General features: G+C 36.7%; 1 protein-coding gene across 15 annotated transcripts in view; it reads right to left on the reverse strand.

Moving 5' to 3' along the window:
* The window catches only part of SPATA17 (spermatogenesis associated 17), a 250,590-nt gene that overhangs the window by 50,447 nt on the left and 173,356 nt on the right, over positions 1-26,787 (reverse strand). For 14 of the 15 annotated variants that reach the window (XR_003523443.1, XR_003523438.1, XR_003523436.1 and 11 more), the window contains one exon: positions 19,597-19,679. Coding sequence is in view for 9 of the 15 variants with exons in the window: in XM_027614221.1 (XP_027470022.1) it covers positions 19,597-19,679 (83 nt within the window). In the remaining 6 variants the exon portion in view is untranslated. Of the gene's footprint in view, positions 1-16,908; positions 16,928-19,596; positions 19,680-26,787 lie in introns of those variants that run through there. The other variant, XM_027614217.1, reaches the window with a different exon arrangement.

The raw sequence follows: 26,787 nt of genomic DNA on the forward strand, positions 1-26,787 counted from the left end.
GTGTTCAACCGGGCAGGCTGCAGCCTGCTGTGCTGCTTCTCCAGCGTGGCTTGGCCTCTCCAGCACCAGGCTCCTGTGACCCAGCTCCTGCAATGTAGCTTCTCCCGTGCATGACTTGCATTGCACGCAGCCAGGCATAGCCCCCTCAGCTGGCCGCTTCCCCCAGGAGAACCCCCCTGAGCAGCTGTGCAGCCAAGTGGCTCCAGAGAGACATGTCCTGTGAAGAGCTTTTCCCAGCACCAGACAGGGTAGATTTCTAGCAAGCTCTGCTGGTGCAGCACCAGAGCGCTCTCTCTCCCACTCAGCGAGCCAGAGTCATGCCCTCCACCAGTCCTAGCACACCGGATGCTCTGTATCAGCACCAGGGCTGGTGACTGCTTCTTCTTTCACTACTCCTATTTTTTTTTTGGTTTTGTTTTTAAGACTTTATTTATTTGAGAGAGAGAGGAGGAGCAGAGGGAGAGGGACAAGCAGGGCTCGATCCCACAACCCAGATATCATGAACTGAGCTAAAATCAAGAGTCAGATGGACACTGAACCGAACCACCCAGGCACCCAGGCTACTCCTATATTCTTTCTGGTTCTCTATATTTCTTATTAGCCAATCCCTTGGCACTCCAACCTTACGTTAGAATTACTAGTTCTTTATATTAAACTTATCTTGTTCAAATTACCATGTGGTTTTGTATCTTGATTGGGCCCTGGCTGGTATAGTCTGGTTTCTGTGAGTCATTACAAAGTAATTTATATCAGTGGGATTAGGGCTTGCATAATTGCTTTTTTCCCCCTATAAAACAAAGCAGCCATGTAATCTGTAATTTATTTTCCCTTTCCAAACCTACTATTAAAAATGCTGCTCTCAATTATAGGTCCAATTTATTGACATATTACTACAGAGCTCTATTCCAAAAACTCCTTCAGATCCATGGCTTTCTCGACACAGAACACCGAAGGCACAATGACTTCAGGGTACAAGCCTCTGTGGAGAGCATTATATCAGAGAGCAGACAGAGCTCTGGGAAAGTGATCTCATTTCCTCCTCCCTTCTTCTTTTAATCACTCTTAGGTCACTAGACAAAGTCTAAAAGAACTTTCCATTGTCCTTTTCCATCTTCTGGCTCCGTGGGGATGCGGGCTTTTCTCAGCAAATATAGAGTAAAATAAAGGTGTCTAAATTCAACCTCTCCAAGGCTAAACATGACAGAGAGATTCAGACATTTGAAAAATCTTCAAATTCCTTGACATCGGTAATAAAGATATGAAGAAGCAGGAATGGCAGAAGTAATGCGGTCACATCCCCAAATGCATCCTATTCGTGGGTTCACAAGACCTCCTGCCTTAGAGACTTCTAAAACAGGCTGAAATGTAGTTACAGGCCAAGAAGGGAGAAACAGACCTCTGCTTAATTTGAAATCTTAAATGGCTTTATACACTGTTAATTTACAAACTGCTATGTGAAAAGTTTATCTTGTTCAATCAGATATCCTTTTAACAATCTAAAGCCCTTTTTAGTGATCTATGAGGAGAAACAATGTCAGCTTTTGGACATAGTCCATAATTTACTACTCTAAAGTATTCTTTTCACATGGTCATATTATAATCATGCTATTTAAGAAATTGTAGAGTATGACATATTTAAATGTTTAAGACCCCAGAAATAAGTAGAAATTTAGGTATATTGCCACATAAAGGCATGAGAATGAATTTGAAGTCAATTTCTTTACTGTTGGAGAGACCAGTACACTAGCTTGCTTGCTTCCTCTCTCTCAATAATCTGGATCGATGCCAGCTTAGACTGATAGTATTTCTGGTATATAACCATGATTTGGCTGCATCTGTTAATAATCAATACAGACTTTGAGTACCTTGAGGGAAGCACATGATATTAGCTTCCCATTGCTGTGTAACAAATTACCACAAACGTAGGGGCTTAAAACAACATCTACTTATTAGCTTGAGGTTCTGTACGTAGAAGCCTGGTACAGTATGCCTGGGTTCGCTCAGGGAATCACAAGGCTGAAATCAGGTGGCGGCTAGCTTTTTCTTCTGGAGTCTCTGGGGGAAGAACCTACTTCCAAGATCCTTATTATTGGCAGGACTTTGTTCCTTGCCGTTGTAGAACTGGGGCCCTGCTTTCCTTGCTGGCTCTAATCTTGGGCCCCTCTCAGTTCCTAGAGGCCACCCACATTTCTCGCCACATGATTCTCACCATTTTCAAACCAGCGATAGTGCATCAAATTCTTCTCATGCTTCAAATCTGATTTAGCTCTTTCTCAGGCAGAGAAAGCTCTGTTTTAAAAGGTTCATGTGATTAGGTCAGGCGAACCAGGGAGAATCTCCCTACTGTACCATAGAACATTACCAAAACCAGCCCATTCACACTCCTGGGAATTATGCAAGGTGTGGAGACCAGGGGAGCAGTAAATTTGGGGGGCTATCTTCAAATTATGCCCACCCAACATATCTAAGATGGAAAAGAATTAGACAAAGTTAATGATTTAGAGTTGCCCCTGTATGAACTGAAGTTCAAAAAAATTGGTGGAGAGATACAATTGAATTAAAAATAAATAGGGGCCTAAATGTAGTAGATTAGGATTGTTAACAAAATGCTGGAATAATAGAACCAGAGGGCACATCCTGGAACAGAAAAGAAGCAAAGTAAGTATGGAATGCATTTATAAAAGGGAAAGAAAAACTGAAAATTCATTAGAGCAAAAGGTGATACTTGGAAACAATAGATTCAATTAAATAAAATATTTGAGTTCCTACTATATGTCAGAAGTAGAAATCAACAGAAGATAAAGTAACAATAATAGTTAACATGTACTGAGTACTTATATGTGCTAGAGCTAGAGTAAATCTGAGTGATTTACACATATTTCTTCATTTAGTATTCAAAACATACTTACAGACTATTATCATTCTTGTTTTGTATTTGTGGAAAGTGAAGTAGAGAGAGATTACCTTGCCCAACATCACCTTATAAAGTGGCCGAGTCAAGAGTGAACCCAGGAAATTAGTCTCTAGTGCCTAGTATATTATTACGTTTCCTGTAAGGAAGGGAATGAGGGAAGCAGGAAGGGAAAATTGCAAGGAGGAAGTTGGAGAAAGATCTAAGGGCAAAAGCAAAGCCTACCTGTTTCCTATCTTTCATAGCAAGAGTGTTAGTGAGTTGATGACCAAGTGTCCTCTCCTCTTGGTAGTTCTTGGATGGGCACCACAAGCTTTTGCCTCTGTGCCTCCATGTTCTAACTAACCTATTCTATGACTGACCTTCCTTCAGACACATCAATACCTTAAACCTTATTTATTACAGAGCAGACTTTCTGGATTAGGAATCCTCCACGTCCCCTGTATTCATTCACTCATTCATTTATTTATTCAACAAATATTTATGAGTGCCTCTTACGTGTCAGATATTGTTAGAGGTGCTGAGATTCAATTAGTGACAATACAGACAAATCCAAGTTTCTAGAAAGCACACATTCTGGTGGTGGAGGGGGGCAATGAGGGGGGAGGGAGATATTCAAGTGAACAAATGCACATCAGGTAGTAACAAGAACTATGAAGAAAATAAAGCAAGGCTGAAGTAATAGTGATTGGAGGGGTAGAGATGTTAGATTTAGTGGTCAGGGAAGGTCTCTCTGATAAAATAGTATTTAAAGTGTGACTTGAATGACCAAGATGGAGCCAGCCTGTAGCTTTGTATATTTCTGTTCTGCTCTGTGTTGGTTTTACAGTTTTATGTATAGGGACAATGTATTGCCTTTCTAATTCTTGTAGGGAGCACCTCACTAAACTCATAACACTAAATGAATCATTAATTTTTTTAAATGAATTTGGATGGCAGAATATCAGTAAACTTAAGGGAAGTTAGGAATCTGAGTGGTACCCCAATGTTCTCTCTCCAAATAAAAATTGCTCCTGAGACCTAATATGTTATATATTATTTTTGTTGGATTTATTTGCAGTCAGTTTTAGATATCTGAGGACAAATGCAAGAATGGGCAAGCAATGGTTATGTGGCCAGCCACTATAAAATATATTCTTGGTTCAGTTTTATTATTCAAAGAGTATGGGATATAAATATGTTGCTTATTTTCAGAATGAACTCACTGCTTCAGTTCTTCCACATTGTTGCCTTTAATTAGATTTTCTAATCAATCATCTCTGGGTATTGTTCCATGTCCAGAAGTCCATATTAATAAAACGTCTGCTTACTTATAACAATTTGGTGAAAAGTTTAATTCCAGGATGTTAATCCATCTGGTCTTGCCAACTGCCGAACTACAGAAGGATAAGTTGGTGGTAGAGGGAACACCATCTGTTTCTGAGAATTTAGTTGATCTCTGCATGATGAGCATGAAGTCAATAGCAAGACTGAAGAGCCAAGATGAAGAAGAGAAAACTGAAGAGTTTATTGGGCCTTTGTTTCATTCATGAGCACAATTTTCACAAGATGGATCAACATTAAAACCAATGAGCACAAGGTTTACATTATTCAGCTACTCACTTGGAAGAAATCATGTCCACATATTTGTTTTTTTTTCTTTCTCTTTGGCAGCAACCAATTGTTAAAAGAAACTCTATTTGTTCTGCCTAAACATGTATTTCTTCAAATGAAGTAACCTGATTATCTATTAGTGTTGAATCAAGAAGGCAACATATAATGTAACTTGAGTCACATGTCTAGGCTAATTAGCTCAGTTGACCATGGTATTTTATCGATGATCCCTAAATCCTAAACTCTACTTTTATATAGTCAAGTTAGTGTTACACAGGAACATTCCATACCCAGAACTCCATCTTTATTCCTAGCTAAGTAGCTGAAAGATGCCATCAAGAGATACAGATGATGCAATCCATCACATTTATTCAAAACAAGTCCTTCTAAGGTCATGTCCTAGTGATGGTGACGTGGTTGAATTGTGACCAGGAAGAGCAGCACGTTACAAAAATCAGTGAGAATGGTTTGGTTTTTGGATAAAACTAAAAGCAACTGAAGGAGTCAGTGATAAGGAAAACCAGTTCAACTGAACATTTTCTAACCATTTGACATGATCTTTCTAGACAGCATTAGAAGCTCAGGACCACGGCTTCTCTGAACTCCCTTTTCCACAAGCTTCTGTGACAGTTAAAAAGATTTCTACTCTTAATCCACTTCTTTTTTTTTTTTTTTTTTCTTTTCATTCTCTTCTCCTATGCTTCTCCTGGCTTTCTGTTCACTTTTAACCACTTTACTGAACTAATCCCCTGTCACTGATTCAGAAATAACTTATATCCTCATTGATGCCTCAATTTATATTTTTGGTTCTGACTTCTCACCAGAACCACAACCTCACAATTTCATTTTCACTTAAATATCATACAGTCACTTCAAAGTAAATATATCTCAGACTGAATCATCTTCCCTCCTAAACCAGGCCCTTTTCTAAGATTTACATGGTGTCAACATTCTCTAAGTCAACAGGACTCTTCATCAGGGGCTCTTACCCATTTCACCAAGGCCTTCTTTTATCCATCCAACCATTCATTTAAGTAATGGCTCTTCCATTCTTTTAAGCAGAGGCATTTGGGCCATCATTCTAAGTAAACAAACTGTTATCACACTGAATTCCAGCCACAAGCAGAGATATTTGATGTGTATCTAGTCTGTGCCACCAGCTCATATAGGGTATATAGGACAAGTGGGGAGGTATTAAGTGTTCTGTTACTGTTTGAAGGCAATTTGACTGTTAAAAAAGTAATCAAACCTAACAAGTATAATTCTTATCTCAGATAGTCACTATATTTGTATGCCCAACTTCTTCACAAAAATTTGCACCTAGAGAAAGAGCCACAAAATTGTATTAATGATTATTCATCCACAAATTTCGATGGTTTTCTGGTGCTGACAGATGGAGAAATATGTACTCTAGGTGGCCTCTCTGAAGTTTGGCAGTAGATATGCATGATCTCATGCAACAAAGATAGAACATTCTCCAGTTCTCTTGGCAGAAGATGATGAGGAGTGTAAAAGGAGATTAAGTTTCTAAGCAATATTTTCTTCTAAAAATCTTCTATAAGTATTCTACAAAGAAGTAGCACTCCTAAATGAAACCTGCCAGGAACTAAAGGTACACGTTGCTATCAAAGAAGCATATTCTAGATTCTAGGTGTTTGACACAGCTTTGAAATCTATGAACTTGAATAACAATGGATAAAAGCTAATTAATCATTTCTTAAACTAAGCCAAACCAAAGTTCTGACATAATGTTTACAGATATCACTCAGTCATTCACTTTTACTGTCTTGTTCTGTTAGTAACTTAGCACTGAGAATCTTGCCAAATATGGGTATTTTGACCCCAATGATCTGCTCAGAAACAGTTCTTTTTAATGGAAGTTGCACTATCAAGGGCACAGTTGACATCCTATATAATTCCCTAATTCAATTTGAAGTAGAGGAAGCACTGACATCAACCTTGGACCAGTACCCAAACTACAGCATGTTCAAATTATTAAAGAGCTTTAATCCATTTCCCATTTCCACCTTCACTGAACTTTATCATATGGAAACCAAAATACCAAGGATAGTAAATGGGTTCCAACTTACATTCCAATTCAAATGGAACAGTGGCTTCCTGGAGAGCTATATGGAAAAGGATCTTGGGCTCAGGTCAGTAGAAATGAGGATTGTGGTTAGCATTGTCTGCCATGGAGAGATAGTAGTAGAAACAACTAGAGGACAAAGTTCTGGAACTTGAGGGTGTTTAACACAGAGAAAAGAAATCTCAGGTGAGCCATGGTATTTTCCTCAAATGCTTGAAGGACAGCTACATGAAAAACAGAATCAACTTTTTCTAACATACCAAATTAGTATCAGTAAGTGGAATCACAAACTCCACGTAACAAAGAACTTTTAAATAATTAGAAAAGTCCAAAATGGAACCTATGCTCTTGAGAGGGAGAGTCATACCCAAGATGAGAAGTGCTCAAGCAGGGGTATGGATAGTATGGAAAGGATCTCAGCAAGTGTGGGGAATTAGAATAAATGATTTCTTAGGGATCTTACCATATGCCAACAAGCCTCAAATAATGAAAAACATTATCTTTCAGAGGAGGGCTACTTGTATTGAGATAAAAACAAACAAAGGAAAATGTCCAACTATTTCAGATCAAATATTTAGTACTTCCACTGAATTTCATCCCAATATGAAGCAGCGTCTATACCTTGCACAGTGTTTCAAAAGTTATTTTGTATTTGACATTAAAAAAATGCACTTGAAAATTGGACATCATCTTTTAAAAACCTCAGCATTCAGGATTCTAATGTGGATATACCTGAACTCACAGTCCTTGCCAGAATGCAACTTATCAAAGGCATTTGTGCCATATATTGGAAACCAATTGGTTGCCCGGGAAGGTTAGGTTATTGTCCCATCAGCGATCAGCATCTTTGTCACAGAGCGAAGGAGATGGCGTGAAAATCACACAAGACAGAGATGAAAGCTGTGTAGTCAGAAGAAAAAAGCCTTCTTGATTATGCTGTGGACTTTCTGAAGTCTTTAATTCTCCCTCTAGCCCATCTTCAAACTGGCATGTGGGACGTACGGTAGATGGATGGTGATGCTCATCAGGAGAAGCACACACATATATCTTGTGGGTTGATTTTTTTATTTGCCAGCTCAAGAGGAGCAGGGAGATTTATTTGGAAGGATGGTAATGAAGGTGGGGAGGCACTAGTTAGACTGCAGTTTCTGTTCCCAATATGTTATTCTCACTTTTTTTCTCTTCTTGATGCTGGGTTGCTCTCTTTATTTCCACTTATTTTTCTTTAAAGGGGGGATATTTTGGTATAATAAGCCAGTGGCATGAGAGAGGAGGGTGGTAAAGATGTGGGAATACAGAATCTTTGTGTTGTCATTTTTGCTGAGATATTTCAAATGTTTTAATTACATTCTACATCTTTATTCCACACACACTTACTTATACACAATTACATACTATTTGAAATAATTGTTTTCTTCATCCCCAAATGAGATTTCACGTTTCCCTTTCCTGCTATCTTTCTTTTGCTCTGCTTTACAAGAATGAAATAATTCACTATTAAAAAAAAAATCACTTTCTTCCTTCATAACAATAGCACAAGGAAATGGGCTGAGTTTGCTGGACCTTATACAGGGGAAGAAATCACCATCACCACCATGATCTGAGCCAAAGAATGGAAATATTCACTAAAAAGAGGGAGTAAATTGATATACTCTTGATTTCCAGAACGCTGTTTCCTACCAAGGAGTAAAGACATGGCCTTTGGAGGCCTGTTAACAACTCTCATCGGCACATCATTCTAATGCAACAACGAATCACCTGAGTTGAAGAGTCATACTAGACCTGAGTCCAATCTCAATTTTGCTCTTTATAGGACCAGTTTAGTTACTTACCCTGTCTTAGTTTTTTCATCTGAGTATGGGTTATGATAAATCCTAACTTCACATGGCTTTGGAAATATTAATCAGAATAATTACGAACCACACCATGCAAATAGTGTTTAATTATTGAATTTACTGATTTTCAAAGTAAATATTGGGTACAAGTCCAGATGGATAAGTACATCCAAATGCTTTCTAAATTCCTAAAATCATATGTAGATGGTCAAAATTTAGTAGAGCAAATTCTTGATTATATAGGTGGTTGTTATTCACTTTCTGATTTACCCTTAAGGTTTATATCTGTCTGCCAAGGTTTGTCTTTTATTTTCCCTATTTCTGCAATAGAATATTATAATAAAAAATATAGGATCAGGGATTTTGGAATATAAAATGTTATTTTTTACTCATGTTTGTAAAATTCGACTTATAAAAGCCAAAATAAAAATTTAATTATCTATGGGTTTTTTCATTATGAAATTACCCTTACCATTTTGTGTATGTATGAAATCTAAGAGTCGTAATATTGTGGTACAAGAAGTTTCATGTCAAGAAACAGGTACGTACCAGGGGCGCCTGGGTGGATCAGTGCGTTAAGCATCTGCCTTTGGCTCAGGTCATGATACCAGGGTCCTGGGATGGAGCCCTGCATTGGGCTCCCTGCTCTGCTGGGGGCCTGCTTCTCCCTCTCCCTCTGCTGTCGCTCCCCCTGCTTATGCCCACTCTCTCTCGCTCTCTCTCTCTCCCCCTGCTTATGCCCACTCTCTCTCGCTCTCTCTCTCCCCCTGCTTATGCCCACTCTCTCTCGCTCTCTCTCTCCCCCTGCTTATGCCCACTCTCTCTCTCTCTCTCTCCCCCTGCTTATGCCCACTCTCTCTCGCTCGCTCTCTCTCCTCTCTCTCTCTCCCCCTGTCAAATAAATAAATAAATACAATCTTAAAAAAAAAAAAGAAATAGGTATGCACCAAATTTTCTTTTTTGGGCAGATTGAAATTGTGAATGCATATATCTCTAAAAAATAATGTTATATTATTTATCATGGTTAAGTGTCCAGGGCAGTCCAGAAAAACCTATCCAAATCATATCCTACTTTTTCTAGAAGAGGCATAAAATTTTAGAAATAAATTACCACCTATCATAGTATTTCTACGGGAAAACATGAGTTTGGAGACTCAATGTGGGGAAACAAATTGATCATCCAGCTGCCTCACCCCCATTTTCATTCTAAACGGGGCGGTGGCTACGATGGCCTTTCGTGGCGCCCTAGCAAGAGGAGATTTAAGATAGGAAGGCAGTTCGTGAGAGAGAAGGAAGACAGGGATGACAAGAAGATATAGGTGTGGGAAGCTGGGGCTGTATGTCTTTGTTTCAAGCTGTCACCCCTTTTTCTTCTCAGGTATCCCGAGGGGACTTTGGCAATAAAAATAACAATGATCATTTGTTGAGAGCCTGCTGAATTAGAGGCCCAGTCTTCAGTGTTGTTAACATGCAGTCAATCCTCTTAATAACCCTGAGAGGAAAGTATTATTATTCTAATTCTTATAGATGAGAAAATTGAGGCTTAGGGAGGTTAAGAAATGTTGCCAGGACCATGCACATAGTAAGTGACAGAACCACCTGAATTAGCCACTTCAGTTGCCAAAACTACTAACCAAGGGCAAAGTCCAGCCCCGGTTGTGCTTTGCGTGGTTTTTACAACATTTTTGTAATTGCCTTCTCTTGAGTGAAACCAGCTGGACTTGAGGAGTGGCTGTCATCCTCAAAGAGAATGGGTGCCCTCCAGGGTTTTGGTTTTTGTTTGCCCTACATCCCCTTATGCCCTTACAGAACTATAAATGAAGTCAAACATACATACAGGAAGGTGCACAACCCATAAAAAATACAGCCTTTTGAATGCTCACAAATAAAACAAGCGCATCCATAACCTTAAAGCAAGAAGTAGAACATTCCCAGCACCTGCACTCACAAAAGGCCCCTCGAGTTCCCTTCCGTCACTATGGCCTCATGCCCACCAGGGATTTTGTCTATTTTTTCCACTTTAAATGAATGCATTAATATATCTGAATGTATGTTGTGCGTCTGATGGCTTTTACTCAACATCAATATTTATGAGGCTCTTCTATGTTATTGAGAGGAGGAGGAGGAGTTAATTTTCGTTGTTGTATTCTATATACCACAAATTGATTATACCACAATTTATTATCATTTCTACTACTGGTGGCAATTTGGGTTGTTGCCAATTTTTGGTGGCATTATAGATGGTGGTTCCATTAACATTCTTGTATCTTTCTTTTAATGAGCATTTACACACATCTCTTAGACATATACACAGGAGAGGAATAACTGGGTCACAGGACATATACACGTTAAGTTTTTGTGTCTATAGCCAGAAAGTTTTTCCAACATATTGTAACAATTTATATTTCTACTAACTTACTGGATGAGAGTTACAGGAGTGCCATATCATGTTGCCATTCTTTTAAAATTTTACCTATTATAATGAGTATGTACAAGTATCTCAATGTATTTTTTAAAACAGCTTCATTGAGTTAAAATTAACATATCATAAAATTCAACCATTTAAAATATACAATTTGATGGTTTAGGTATATTTACAGAGCTGTTCACCCATCACCATAATCTAATTTTAGAACATTCCATCACTCCAAAAAGAAACCCACAAACATTAGCAGTTGCTCCCTATCCCCACCACAAGACAACCACTAATCTACTTTCTGTCTCTATATGTTTGCCCATTCTGGACCTTTCATATAACTAGAACCACACAACATGTGGTCTTTTGTGACTGGCTTATTTCACCTAAGCATAATGTTTTTGAGGTTTATCCATGCTGGGGTATATATATCAGTACATTATTCCATTTCATTGCCAATAATATTCCTTTGTATGGATGTACCACATTTTGTTTATCCACTCATCAGCAGATGGGAATTTGGGTTGTTTCTGCTTTAGGGCTATGAAAAAGAAGGCTATGAATATTTTGTACATTTTTGTTGGTGAACATATGTACACATTTCTTTTAGATATATATCTAGGAGAGGAAGGGCTAGGTCACAGAATATACATATGTAAGATTCTAATGGCTATATACAAACAGTTTAATAAAGATATTCTATAAACTTATATTCCTACCAATTTACTGGATGAGAGTTATAGTTACTTGACATTTTGGTATTGCCATTTTTTAAAAGATAAAAGCCCTTGTTTTAAAGAGTAGTTTTAGGTTCAGAGCAAAATTAAGAGGAAGGTACATAAATTTCCCCTGTACCCTTTGCCCTTACACAGGCACCCCCCCCATTACCAGCATCCCCCACAAGTGTGGCACATTTGTTATAATTGATGAACCTACACTGATACATCATAATCACCCAAAGTCCTTACTACTATATGTCTTAACTCTTGTAATCCTCCAAGAAATTGTTCTTAACTATTCCCATCCCACTTTAATCCAATTTTCTCACATTTTAGGCATGTAGTAAATTAAAAAGTATATCTTATACTAAATAACCACTCTTCATTTTTAGTTACTCCTCAGATTCGTCATGTCAACTGAATGTAACCCGCTGAGGGTAGCAATTTCATTTTCTGTATACCAAAAAATTTCTGTACTCACATGACTTGTAATAAAGTAACACTCAAAAATAAAAGGTTCCATATTGAATCCTTGTTAAGCAGAGAATCCAGGTTTCAAAAGAATGAGTAAACTATTTAGGCTATAAAAATCACAAAATGATCTTGTATGTGTTCTCTTCTCCCAGTCAGTGATGTTATTAGTTTATAATAGTAAGTATGAGTGAAGGACTACATTTTGTAAGAACTATATTTTTACTTATCTTTCATTCAGTTGGATTATTTTCACATTGAGAGGTGTGAAAATTAATTTCTGCTAGGTAGTTGTAGTTTGGAATTAAATATAAATGCCTTAAAATATATTAAGTAGCACAGACTACTTTCGAGCTGAAAAATAGGTTAACTATGGAACAAAGCAAGCCTACCAAATAATCATTATTAGATTTCATTATAGGATCTTGGGCTTCACTTACAGTTTGTAGGGTCTTACAGTCTCCCTGTATGGCAGCAAATTAACTTCTCAAGTTAACATTAAACACACACTGTATGTTTCCCTTCTATTTGCTTCACTGATTTATTCCAACCAGTATGCATAGTTTCATCATTTCTTAATATCAGGATTCCTTAATGTACAGACACCTGTAGCAAGGACTGCTTAATGCCACAGTGTGCTAATGAGCTACATTTCACAATCATAAATACAAGTCTGAGAACTATAAACTCAATGTACTGATAAATGACTGTATCTGCTAGTACCAGAAGCAAGGTGATTTCCTCCTCAATGAGTTGAAGTGTTTAGACATGAAAGAGTACTTAGCAACACCCTACTACGCCCTGTGAGGGAGCCTGCTGGGGACACTGAGCTCCAAAAGGAGTAAGCCAAGCATAAGCCACAGACCAAGCTGGGATTTCATTCTATTCTCACAGGAGAATGTTTTGAATTATAAAATGGGAGGACAGATAAGTGTTTTGGTATTGTGTGCTTTTTGTAGGATACAACAAATAATCAGTTACATTTTCAGTCCAAATTAATGCCATTTCTCTCATTTAGAATCTTTCATTGGCAGTGGTAAATAAGAGTTCGCTTATTGTAGAAGAGTTAGGAAGTTTATCATTAAAGATGTAACACAAAAGATGGAATGAGTTGTGGTTTTAGATAAGTTTAAAGACAGATGCTAACTAGAATTTAATTCATGGAACAAAGACCAACCCAAACTATGTTCACTCACTCACTCATTTTTCAACAAAATTTTATTCTGATGTTTTATGTAGTTTTTTAAAAAATATTATTTTAAATATTCTCTACACCCAACATGGGGCTTGAACTCACCACCTGGAGGTCAAGAATCACATGCTCTTACGACTGAGCCAGACAGGCAGCCCTCTGTAATGGTTTTTTATAATCTGGAACTTGGATCAAGTGAGCTCTACTAGCTCAGCAATTCTGCTGCTTTTAGTCATCATTATGATCTTAGACAAGTTCCACATATAACTTTGTGATTTTATTAACATCCCACTTTGTTTGAGCCATTTTACAAGAGGAAAAAAGTAAAATGGAAGAGAACATCAGGGCAAAGTTAAAAGAACTGGAGGAAAAAAATGTGACTGAAGGTAAAATTAGCACATAAATGGACACTATGTGGATGTGAGAGGTAGGTCATAAATGTGGGCGACCACAATAAAAAGGTGATACAATCGGTAAGAAAGATTCAGGACTTCCCTAAGATAAGAATGCAATCTTGGGGCACCTGGGTGGCTCAGATGGGTAAGCATCTGCCTTAGGCTCAAGTCATGATCTCCAGGTCCTGAGATCGAGCCCCATGTCAGGCTCCCAGCTCCCTCTCCTTCTCCCCCTGCTTGTGCTCTTTCTCTCTCTCTCAAATAAATAAATAAAATCTTAAAAAAAAAAAAACTAAAAAAGAAAAGAATGCAAACTTGACTTTACAACCATAATACTATATTATATAAATAAGGATAATTACTAATTTACAGATATGAAAGATTATTTCCCAGAAGGAACACTTTACCCAAGCATCAATCATAACTGGACCTCAGGATCAACCAACTTAGTGTATATCCAAATGTGTATCCAAAATCATATACAACATAACTATAAATGAGACTAGTTAGAAATAACATTCCACAAAGCATGCATTCAAATGAGCAATGGTGTCATTATAGGCATTATTTTTGGAACTTCCTTAACAACATTTATACAACAGATATTTTACTCTGTGCCAGGTGCTCTGCTAGATGTTGGATAGAGGGCATTTATCATGAGAGACATTAGAGATAGGTGGGCGGGGGGGGGGAAAGACATTACTTGATTAACTGTAAGAAAGTTGATGAGTATTTTGATTTCAGAAGAACTGGAGATCCAACTCTGAATGTCCTCAAGGCGTATTCCTTTAAACATCCACAGTGTTCTTCATGTTTTTAATGGGGATCAACATTCATTCAGAATTGAGTTTGGTAAAAAAGATGGGTAATCAAGTTATCACTTAGTTTTAGTCAGACATTATGTTTAACTTTCTTGAGTGGCTCGTATTGGGAATGTAGAAGGAGATTTTATATAAGTTGATGTAGCTAAGTAGTTTTCCAGATGAAACAGATTGCTTTCCTCAGTTATAATTGAGGTGGGGATGGGCAGAGGGAGAGGGAGAAGCAGGCTCCCCACTGAGCAGGGAGCCCACTGGGGCTCCATCCCAGGACCCTGGGATCATGACCTGAGCCAAAGGCAGAGTTTTAACCGACTGAGCCACCCAGGTGCCCCACCAAATTTGGCTCTAAATTAATGTTAACTGTTTTAAAAGTGAATCTGTTTCCTATAAAACTTCACAAATAATAATTCCTTGCATAATGCCTCATTATATTAAACAGTTTTAAAATTCCAGCTTAGACTATCATACAGACAAGGGCAAGGTTATGGACTGAATCATAAGACTTGCCACATGGCTTTGAAGTGGGCAATGCTCAGACTCTTTCTAATACCAGCCAATTGTCCTCCAAGTTTGTGCTGAAGCCAGAATCAATAAATATTCATTCAGCACCTACAAAATACCTAATAGACTGCTAAATGCTATGAAAGATTCAAGGGTGAGAAGGTGTACTCTAAAATTTCACAATTTAACCAGTCAGATACTTGTTTTTCATTCAGAAGCCACTTAGTAAGTGAATACAATGTACTAGGTACAACCCTAGTACTAGATTACCTTTTCACTCTCTTTGCAACAGAGACCCACAAATGTCTTCTCTATTTGAGGGAGCCCATGTTTCTGGTCCCACACCCATTGGTCTTGTCTGTATGTTGCAAGTTCAACGTCCTGAAGGGGTTCTAATTGGTCTGATGGGTCCCTATTTTTCCTAAGGCTAGAGCTCTCACACAAAACCACTTCATACCATTCATATTTCAAACCATTCATCATTCACACTTACATGTTGGTTGCCCTTAACTTGGGTACCCAAACTGGTCTCATCAGTTGTGACTAGGGCGATGGGGTCAGAATATGGCCACTTCAGTGGAGCCATTTATGGCACTTTTGATCTGTGGTTGTGACAGACATTCTCAGAGGGAAAAGACCCACTATCCATATACTATGTGTACATAGGTCCACACTGTAATTAATTTATGAGCAGTTGGATATAAAGTATTATAGTTTATTGAATCACTTTAAGAAGTGTGGTTTAAATGTATTTTCTGTAGGATACATTTTTATTTTACTTTTAGAACTAGAATATTTGAATGAACAAAAGATGTTTCCAATTTCTCCTTTGGACAAATGAGAGAGAAAGAGGGGACAAGGGAGAGAGAGAGACAGAGAGAGAGAGAGAGAGAGAGAGAGAGAAACACTTCAGAGGTTGAGAGACTTGTGTCAAGGTTACTCAATAGCCACAGAAGTAGAATCCAGGATTCTAGGCAGTGGGGGTCTTCTATTCCACACTCACTTCATACCTTAACCTCATTTTTACATTTTGTCTTCTTTTATTTTCTAAAAACAAAAGAGTACAATGAAAGAAGAAAAAGAACCCAGGAACATGAGTTCTCAAATTCTCTATTTATATCTTCCTCACTTAGAGTTAGCTCAGTTAAAAGTCTGGGAGGCTACACTGTGATTTGACTCATGTCTGCTGGAATTATTTTATTCTCTAATCTCTGTTTACACCGCTGCAGATGTTGGTAACCAAAGCTGATCGTGTGTACCATTAGACACATGGAATGCTCAGCCCACCTGCCTCAGTCATGGAGAAACACAGCAGAATGTCTTCCTATAGGCAAGTGGGTTCTTATATCATCTTTATTCAAAGGACCACAGAGTCAAGAAAAAGATACTAAAGAAATCTTGGGTTTTGTGTCATTTTTTTTTGCCAATTCATTATGACTAAATTGGAAAGGGTTATAAATTCACATAGTGTCAAACTGAGTGACAAGGTTTAAATTATTTCTCTTGTTGAATTAAAAAATTAACCCCCAACAGGCGTATATATAGCTTATATGCTTGATTATTACTTTCTCCTCACACAACTTCTTTTTCCTTACACAGTTGCTAAGACCTTATTTCTTCTGGAGAAAGACAATAGAATTTCACCTGTTCCCTAATTCAGGTGCTAACTAAACTTACGTTTCATTTTAATTTTTTTCTCAGCTATTTGAGTCATTTATAAGCCATGAAAAGGCGGGGGAGTACACTGGTTTTCATGCATAATTTAATTAAAACTTAACTCATCTGGTCTCAAAATTGAACCACATTTTAGCAGAAAGACAGCCTGGACCAAGGCCCATCACAAAGAAGAATGCGAAAAACTCAAGGAGCACATAATGCAAGAAAACTCACATTGATGTCAGATTAACCAATGCTTTCACCTCATTTTGCTAAGTTTTCTTCACACAAATCCTTAAAAGGACTCTTCTGCCTGGAAAGATGAATGTAGCTAAAAAGACAGCAAAACAATTCATACCCTTGATGCAACATAGTATAATCTCATTTCAACCAAGCTGCCTTTAGGAAAACTATCAAAGGTTACAAAAACGACCAGTTACAAAGGACAATTAAAGAAATTAAAAGGAGTCATATTCTAGTCAGAGAATAGATTTTAAAATATGCGTGTATTTAAAATCTAATTCACTCTCAGCAATTTCAGTAGCAGAAATCTTAGTGTATTAATCAAGATGGGTAGTGTAGGTTCTGTTTATCCGAAACGCAGACATGCTAAGGAAAGAAAGATTAATCTGGTAAAGGCATCACTATTCTAATCGGACTGATGGGAAAACGTAGTATGGGGGTAAGAGGCAATGTAGGGTGAATTATAGTGAAGTGATGAACTACCTTGAAGCTGAAGCAATCAAATAGATAGCTCTAAAAATTACTATGGCATCTTTATTCAACACTTTGGTGTAAGTGTTCCTGTCTTGGCCTTCTTTACAAAGAACAGGAGCACTCTGTTGTATTTGGTGAAATTAAATCTTAATAGGAGAGCTTCAGCTAAGGCTGCTACCCTTCACTTACCAAAATTAAACACTAGACATTAATTTCCTTTCCAAGAAGAGGAGATGACATTTTGATAATATTTTCAATTTACAAAATAGTTAAAAATCCAAGGGAAGCATTAGCAAACATTTTTAAAAATTTCTATCACATATTTCTGTCACATATCTGTGCATTGTGCACACTTTTTAATTAAAAGTAATGTGAAACATTTGTTACTCATCCTTGTCTTCTTTATAAATAATTTAGCAAGTAATTATTTTGTCTTTAGAAAAAAAAGATAATTGTCTCTAAATTATTATGATTGAATAGAATAAAGTCAAGATGTTTTTGTAATTGGTAGAGAAGAGCAATTAGTCCCTACTGGAGTACTTTAACACTTTGCTTTTGTCTGATTTGATATAAATTTTATAAAATGAGACCACAAAGAACTATCACCCGAAAAGGTAAGGCAATCATAATCTCACTATCTAGAGATAACTATCATTAACACTTTGCCTTATAAGAACGTATACATATACATGTAATACACAAGTCAGTGCATGCAAGTGTTTTTATACATACACACACATTATATATGTGTACACACACACACACACACACACCTTTTTTAAAGGATTCATACTACACAGGTTCTTTTGAATCCAGCCTTCTTTTCTTAGAAATACAGGCATTTTTTCAAATTAATAGGTAAAGATCTATGTTAGCATTTTTAATGTCTTCATAGTATTGCATTTATGTCTTATTTATTTAACTTACCATATACTGAGTATACACATTGTTTTCAACCTTTCACCATTATAAACAGGCTGTATCTTTTCTTTTTATTATGTTCAATTAGCCGACATATAGTACATCATTTTTTGATGTAGTGCTCAACAATTCATTAGTTGTGTATAACACCCAGTGCTCATCACAACACGTGCCCTCCTTAATGCCCATCACTCGGCTACCCCATCCCCCCACCCTCCTCCCCTCTGTAACCCTCAGTTTGTTTCCTGGAGTCCAGAGTCTCATGGCTTGTCTCCCTCTCTGATTTCTTCCACTATATCTTTGAACTAATACCTGAAGTCATACATAAATACGAAAAATTTTATTTCCACTACTGCATACTGTGAATCACAAATACTAGATAAATGTTCCCATATGTAATGGTACTTTATAAACCTTTGAAACCGCAATTCCGCTTAGCACTATGTTTTTCTATTAGCTCAGAATATTTCATATTTCCCTTCCAATATTCCTTTGGAGTAGTTAAGAGGTAGATACTACTATCTACATTTAACACACTGATTTTTGAGTTGAAGCATCCAAAGTTGTAAGTGGGGGAGAAGTGACACTAACACTAAATCTACAGAACAAACATAAGTTGCTTGAATCTACTCTGTGCTCTTTCCAATGGACCAGTGCTTTCCCCTCGCTTCCTGGTGTGGGAGGGTACCGGGGTCTTCCACCCAGTGTGATTTTGAATTCCTGCCTCTTTTCCGTCAACCACAGTGATCTTTGCTGTCTTCATCCGATACCTCCTTTATATTAGGCTGAAAGTGCCAGAATACCTATTAGTCTTACTTTGATTATAATCACTTCCTATTCTAAAACTCAACAATTAAACAGTTTTCACTGAGAGCTCATTTTGTGATCTTGAAGTTTATGTGGGTATCTCTGTTCTTCTCTATACTGTAAACTTTGATAATCAGAGATCCTTGGCACTCTTTATTTGGAATCCCCTAAAGACAACTCATACTTCAAATAACACACATACTGAAAGCAGTTATTTTAAACTATTTTAGCTTTTGGACACTACCAATATTTTTTCATGGCATTATGTAAAACTTTTATTGTATTAATTAACTTAAAGAAAAAGATTACTTCAGATTTTTGTCAATCCTATTTCTTAATGTATTTTGAGTCTGTTTTGGAGAAGAGCTTTGAAAAATAAAATCCATGATTTCTGAATGTTAAAAACCATTAAATTAGAATGAAAAATGGAGTTTTATTATATATAAATATTATATCATGGTTTTAAAAATGCTAAAAAGTTAAAGTCAATCTCATTTGATTTTTTAAAATGTTTTTAATATACTTTTTGAAGTACTTCTTAGCAAAAATGCATACCTTTAGATAATTTGTCCAGCTTTTGAATATAATTTTCCATACTTTGAGAAGAGATCAAATGATGGTAATACAGTTTGGAAATCCTGGGAAGAAAAAGATCAAAGATTACCACAGAGATCTTATTGACTTTGTATTGTTATTATTATTTTATTATAACTTATATCATATTAAATTTATAGATAGATATCTAACCGTACTTCAAATTTCCCATCATAGCCTCAAATAAGACAAAATTGGCAGTTAATTTTTATCATTTGAAAGCCAGACATACTGAAGCTTCCTTAGACACGTGGCTTGCCATAGCTATGGGTGGTACTATTAAAAACCTCTGAGCAATGCAAAGACCAGACCAGTTCTTCAAGGAACTCACAATCTGTATTTTTTACCTTGACCTATAAAGCCCCCACATAGTTGTGCTTTTGGGTCCTTCTCTGACGTGGCTTATTGGCCTCTACATTTCCCCTCATTTAGTGTTCTTTAGCAACACTTGTTTACTGGACACATTTCCTCTAGTCTTTATACTTACAGATGCTTCCACCTAGACAGTCTTATCTCCACTTATTTCCATGGCTCATTCCCTCCTTTTATGACATCTCTGTTCAAAGAGGCCTTCCCAGACTACCTGTATATGCAAAATAGCACTCCTGAAACTTTCTGTCACCTCAACTGGCCTCTATCTTCTTAATTACCACTCCCTGATATTACATGTTTATTTATTTTGTGTCCCACATGAACGTATAAGCTTCATAGGAGTAGGTACTTTGTTTTGTAAAAAATAAAGATTTGTTGACTGCATGAATGAAATGGGAAAGGTGATATACTGTGCTAAGTACCACAGTGTTGTAGCATTCAAAGGAATGCTACAGGAGTTTAGAGGGCAAAAGCATTCTTTTACTCAGTAGCCAGAGAAGCCACATTTGACTGAGGACAGAAATGAATACTCTTCATGCATGGTAAAAAGGCAAATAAATTAAAGAAGTAAAGTACTAAATCAACTAACGTACAAAGTACTAAAGTACTAAATACTGTAAATAAAATGGTCAGACTAGATAAAATCATATTGTCTCCTCCTATGGGAGGCCTATCCGTAATGGAGATGATTTGGGACAGTTTTTGTTTTTTTTCCCTTTAAGAAAACCTTGGAAAGCAGGACCTCTACCCTGAGCCCACCTCTTTTAGAGAGTTCATACATTATAAACACACACAACATAAATGTACTGAAGAACACACAGGTGTCTCTGCCGCCGGCTCTCTACTCTGGCCCAGCAGTGCTCTTAACCCTAAATACCTGCTTTTATGACTGACGCTGTTCAGGCCCCAGGGAGAAGCTCACATCTGTTGCTCTGTGTTAGTGAAATAAAAGTGACTAAGCCCAAGTGACATGAAGGACAGTTACGCTGTAACAGACACTGCTTTCAAGGATGAAAAGAATTTAAGTGACAAAGATGCTTAGATAAAAAAACTAATTAATTTGAATAAAATCATTCCTCTTGGATAGCAGAAATGCAGTAGAACTTCATATGATGAAGGGTTATTTTTCTGTGGTGCCGAACATCCATACTCTTGCTTTCTTTTTAGTCCAAATTGTGATTCTAGAGGTACTCAGGAATTGATACCATATTTACGAGAGTTGCCCTTGACATAGCAGGAATATTTTGCAATAGTAAACAATTCAAATTACTCTTAAATTTGAATGTATGAAGTTTAGGCATATGTGCGAAGCATGGTAGTGATTTTTTATGTAGGCACTTGATGAACTCAGAAACCTAGAACTGTGAATAGTTTTAGTTTTATAAATACACACAACAATTTAAATTTCAAAAAAGTAAATGAAAAGGTTAATTTTTACCTAAATGATCTTAGTTTAAACTTTTGTTATTTATTAATTATATTTATTCCTCATTTTGACATAATAGATAATTCTAAATAAAATAACACATTTTTAAGACATGTAAATAAGTTTAAATTTTTGTTTTTTATGTTAATTTACACTTGCTAAAAATGTATTCAAACTGTATATGCTTTAGATTTATATTTTCTTTTAAAATCCAGCTTATATCATTATTGATAATGTAATAAATCAAAATCTTGATTTTAAAAATGTAATTAAAAAACTTAAAAAATAAAAATATAATTAATGATTCTGCTAAAATAAATGCAAGAAAATAAACTATATGGAATCCATATTATGCATAATTTATGTGTGTCTTTATTTTATTACTCACTCAAACATTATAGACCCACCAATTGGTAATCCAGTCATGGGAACAATTAGTAAATTCTGTTGTCTTTGATATCTTGCCAACTTTCATTCTTAATTTTACATGTAGTTCTTGATGTTGTTATAAAACTATTTTTATTATGGTAAATGACAGAACATATTTAACAGTTAACTTGATCTGTAACTTTTCAATCTGTCATATGATGCATGGCTTCCATTGTTCTGGCCTTGTGCTCTGTAAATGGTAGAGATGGGCCTGCTCTTCATATGCTTGGAGGCCTATTCAACGGACCCCCAGCTTCTTCTTCTCTAGACACAGAGTACTCTTCCTCCAAAGGCCTCACTTTCCAGATCCTCTTTGCATCTGTCTTGTAAACCACTTTTATATTCTGAACACCTGTCTAGAAGCAGTTTACTAAACTGATAAAAATGGAAATGGGGTAGTCTGAGCTTTCTTTACCTCTTACATCTCAGTTAGTTGTCCACATTTGACCAAAGTATTCTAGTGCTGATTAGGCTTACTTTATAGCAATTCTTTCCCTTGTTATGTAAGTAATTTTTTGTTTTCTTCACTAATACCCTTAAGAATGTTCCATTCTTTTATTTTTTTTATTGAGGGAAGTTTTCATTTGGTTATTTTCTTTATTCTCTGAACCCTAGACCCCATCTAATCACTGTACTTTTGATAACGGTGGTATGATATAGTGGAAAAGGGTCTGGCCTGGCCTTGGGGCCACTGATTCATTTGTCAAACATGTGCTGGGCCCTACTCCAAGCCCTAGTCTACCCAGAACCAGGTGGGAATCCCTGGACTACCACTTACTAGTGTTTTCAGCTTGGTTGAGGTATTTAAACTACCTGAATTTGTTTACTCATCTGGACTCTAGTTTCCAGTCCAATATGTAAAGAGTTTGGAAGTCATCACTTCCATCATCACAACAGGTAAAAGCTGAACAGATTTCAAATCAACTCTTCTTAGATCCATCAGAAAACTGAGGTCCCAGGGCAAACTTCTGCTCTGAAAATGGGAGAGATAGGCAGATAGTGAGGTTCACAACCTCCTGGGAGCAGAAGCTCAGGAAGAGAAGTGCACTGAAGACAATCTCATAGGAATACCTTCAACTATAATTGACAAATTGCTGGTGGCTCAGTGTGGGCCAGTTGAGAGTTAAGAACTGTGAGGGGCCCCATCACAGAGGGGCTCCCATGCTATCCTGAGTTTTACTAGTAGGAGGCCTACCAGGTTCTCACTGTGAACCTCACTCTTGCTTCCCACAGAGGGAGGGAAAAAGTAGCCATTTGGGAATATTCTCAGAGCTCTCTGTTCTTCTTAATAAGGCATGTCCTCAGTGAAACTATTTTACCAGCCTGGGGGAACATCAAAGCCTGACCAATCTGAGGGAAGAGAAATAAGGCTCCCTAAAAGACTGAGACCTAATCAGAGGACGATGGAACATTTCCCCTCCCCACAATTTACCACCACATCATTAGGTTCCTGTGTAATAACAGGAGATCAAAGCCAAAATAACTGCAAGCCTGAGACCCCATTTAAGAGTCTCTAGGGACACTCAAAGAAAACCAGGGGAGAAGGAAAAGGACACTAAAGAAAATTTTAGCTCTGACACCACAGCTGTAGTCAACAGGGAACAGCCTAATTCCTTGGCAGAAAACATAAAAGCTCACACTAAAGGCCTACGTATTTTAGTTTTTTCCACTTGATATATCATGTCTAGTGTCCAACAAAAAATGACAACTCATGCTAAAAGGCAAAGAGCAACACCCACCACAAACCCCAAAAAACTCAAATCTGAAGAGGCAAGGTCAGACATCAGAAACAGACTCAGATATGCAGAAATTTTGGAATTATCAGACTGGGGATTCAACTATGATTAATATGCTAAAGGTGCTAATGTAAAAAAGTGGACAACTTGCAAGAACACATGGGTAATGTAAGCAGAGATGAAAACTAAAAAAGAACCCAAGGAAATACTAAAAATCAAAAACACTATAAGAGACATAAAGAATGGCTTTGATGGATTCAGCAGGAAACTGGACATGGCTGAAGAAAAAATCAGAGAGCTTGAAGATATGTCAGGAGAAATTTCCAAAGCTGAAATTCAAAAAGAAAAGAGAATGAAAAAGATGGAACAGCATATGCCAGATATGGAATAGATATGCAAGAACTGTTGGACAATCATACTAGGTGTAACTTAGGCATACTGGGAATATCAGGAGAAGACATAAAAAAAGGAACAGAAGAAATATTTGAAGTTTTTTCCTAAATTAATGACAGACATGAAACCAGATTCAGAAAGCTCAGAGAACATCAAAAATTTACACCCAAGCATGTCATATTCAAACTGCAGAAAACCATACGAAGAAAAAATATTGAAAAAGCCAAAGGGGAAAAACCCACCTTCCAGATAGAGGAACAAGGATAAGAATTACATTGGACTTCTCTGAAGAAACCACACAAGCGAGAGTGGAGTGAGAAAGTGTTGAAAGAAAATAATCACCAACCTACAATTCTGTATCCAGAGAAATTATCCTTCAAAAGTAAAGGAGAAACAAAGACTTGCAGACAAACACATATTTTGATAACAAACGAAGAAATATCCCAGGTAGCCCTAATATGCAAGAAATGCAATTTCTTTTCTAAAGAAAGAAAACATTTAAGTTATCCGAGAGAAGGAAAACAAAATAGGTTAGAAATGAGGGGCATTAGAGAAGAAATAAATGAAGGTAAAATAAAACCTTTTATTTTCATTTTTCTTAATTACCTTTCAGATAACCATTTTCTTCAAAATAATATTATACATATATAATACATAATAAATACATAATATGTACAATATACATAATAAAACATAATCAGTGACTACAGCTTATGGATGAGGTAAATGAATGACTGCAATATTATAAGGGATCGGGGAGTTGTGAATAATCTGTTATAAGATAGTCGAACTACCTACGAAGCAGTACAGTGTTATTTGAAAGTGGACTTTGATGAGTTATATGTATATTCCAAACTCCAGAGCAAACACACAAAAAAAATTTTTTTAAAGAAGTATAACTGATATGCCAAGAGAGGAGAGAAAATAGAATCATATAAGATGCTGAATAAAACTAGAGAAGCCTGAAAGAGTGGAAAGCAAAAACAAAACAGAAACAAAAGACCAACAGAAAACAACATAATTGATGGAAAACACCTACAAGTAGGGTAGATATCAATTTGACTATATTAGGGCGCCTGGGTGGCTCAGTCGTTAAGCGTCTGCCTTCGGCTCAGGTCATGGTCCCAGGGTCCTGGGATCGAGCCCTGCATTGGGCTCCCTGCTCCATGGGAAGCCTGCTTCTCCCTCTCCCACTCCCCCTGCTTCTGTTCCCTCTCTCACTGTGTCTCTGTCAAATAAATAAAATCTTTAAAAAAAATTAATCTGACTATATTAACAATCACTTTAATTGTGAAAAGTCTAAATACATGAACAAGAGGCAAAGACTGTGGACAAAAACAAGATTCAATTATATGCTGGCTCCATGACACCTGCTTTAAATAAAAATAAAAATATAAGCAGATTAAAAGTAAAGGGATGGAGAAGATATACCATGCTAACATTAACTAAAAGAATGCTGCAGTAACTATACTAATTTCAGACAAAATAGACTTCAGAGTAAATAAATTCTCAGGGATAAAGATGGTATTTCACAATAAAGGGGTCAATTCTCAAAGAAGACATAACAATCCCTAATGTGTATGTGCCTAGCTACAGAGCATCAAAATACATGAAGCAAAACTGATAGAACGGCAATGAGAAAAAGTCATTGTAGTAGTTAGAGATCTCAACATCCCTTTCTAAGTAACTGACAGATCCAGCAGGCAGGAAATCAGTAAGTATACAATTGAAAAGAACATCTATCAATCAACTCTAACTGACATTTATAGACAACAATAGCTGACACATTCTTCTCAAGCTCACATGGAACATTCACCAAGGCAGAACACATTCGGGGCCATAAAATACACCTCAACAAATTCAAAAGAATAAACATCATACAAAGTATACTCCTAGATCACAATGGAGTTAAACTAGAAATCAGTAACAGAAATAGTTGAAAAATGCCCAAATATTTGGAGGTCAAACAAAATACCTCTAGATACATTTGGGTCAAAGAGGAAGCATCAAGAAAAATAAAATATTTCAAACTAAATGAAAATTAAAATACGACTTAGCAAAATTTGTGGGATGCAGCAAAAGGAGTGCCTAGAGGGAAATTTATACCATTGAATGCATACAGCAGAAACCACTAATTTAAATTTTCACTTTAGGAAACTGGAGAAAGAATAAATCAAATCCAAAGTAAGCAGAAGAAAATAAAATCAGAGCAGAAATCAGTGAAATTGAATACAGGAATTCAATAAAGAAAATCAACAAAACCAAAAGCCAGTTCTTTGAAAAGATCAGTAAAATTGATAAACAGCTAGCCAGGCTAGGAAAAAAGAGGGAAGATACAAATTACTAATACCAGAGATGAGAAATGGGCCATCATTACTGATCCCATGGATATGAAAAGGATGATAAAGGAATATTATGAACAACTCTATGATCATAAATTTGATAACTTAGGTGAAATAGACCAATTCCATGAAAGACACAACCTACTAAAATTCACACAAGGAGAAATAGATAACCTGAATAGGCCTATATCTATTTAAAAAATTGAACCAATAATTGTTAATCTTCCCAAACAGGCCCAGATGATTTTACTGATGAATTCTACCAAATACGGAAGAAATGATACCAATTCTGTTTACATTATTCCAGAAAATAATAGCACAGGAAGCACTTTTTAACTCATTGTTTCATCATCTATAAAATGGAGATATATGTCTCACAGGGTTGTTGTAAGGATTAACCAGGAAGTCTATTCATATTCTACCTATCATGTTCTTTAAAAATCAAATTAAACAA

The sequence above is a fragment of the Zalophus californianus genome, chromosome 10, assembly GCF_009762305.2.
Source record: "Zalophus californianus isolate mZalCal1 chromosome 10, mZalCal1.pri.v2, whole genome shotgun sequence".
In the NCBI taxonomy this organism is placed as follows: domain Eukaryota; kingdom Metazoa; phylum Chordata; class Mammalia; order Carnivora; family Otariidae; genus Zalophus; species Zalophus californianus.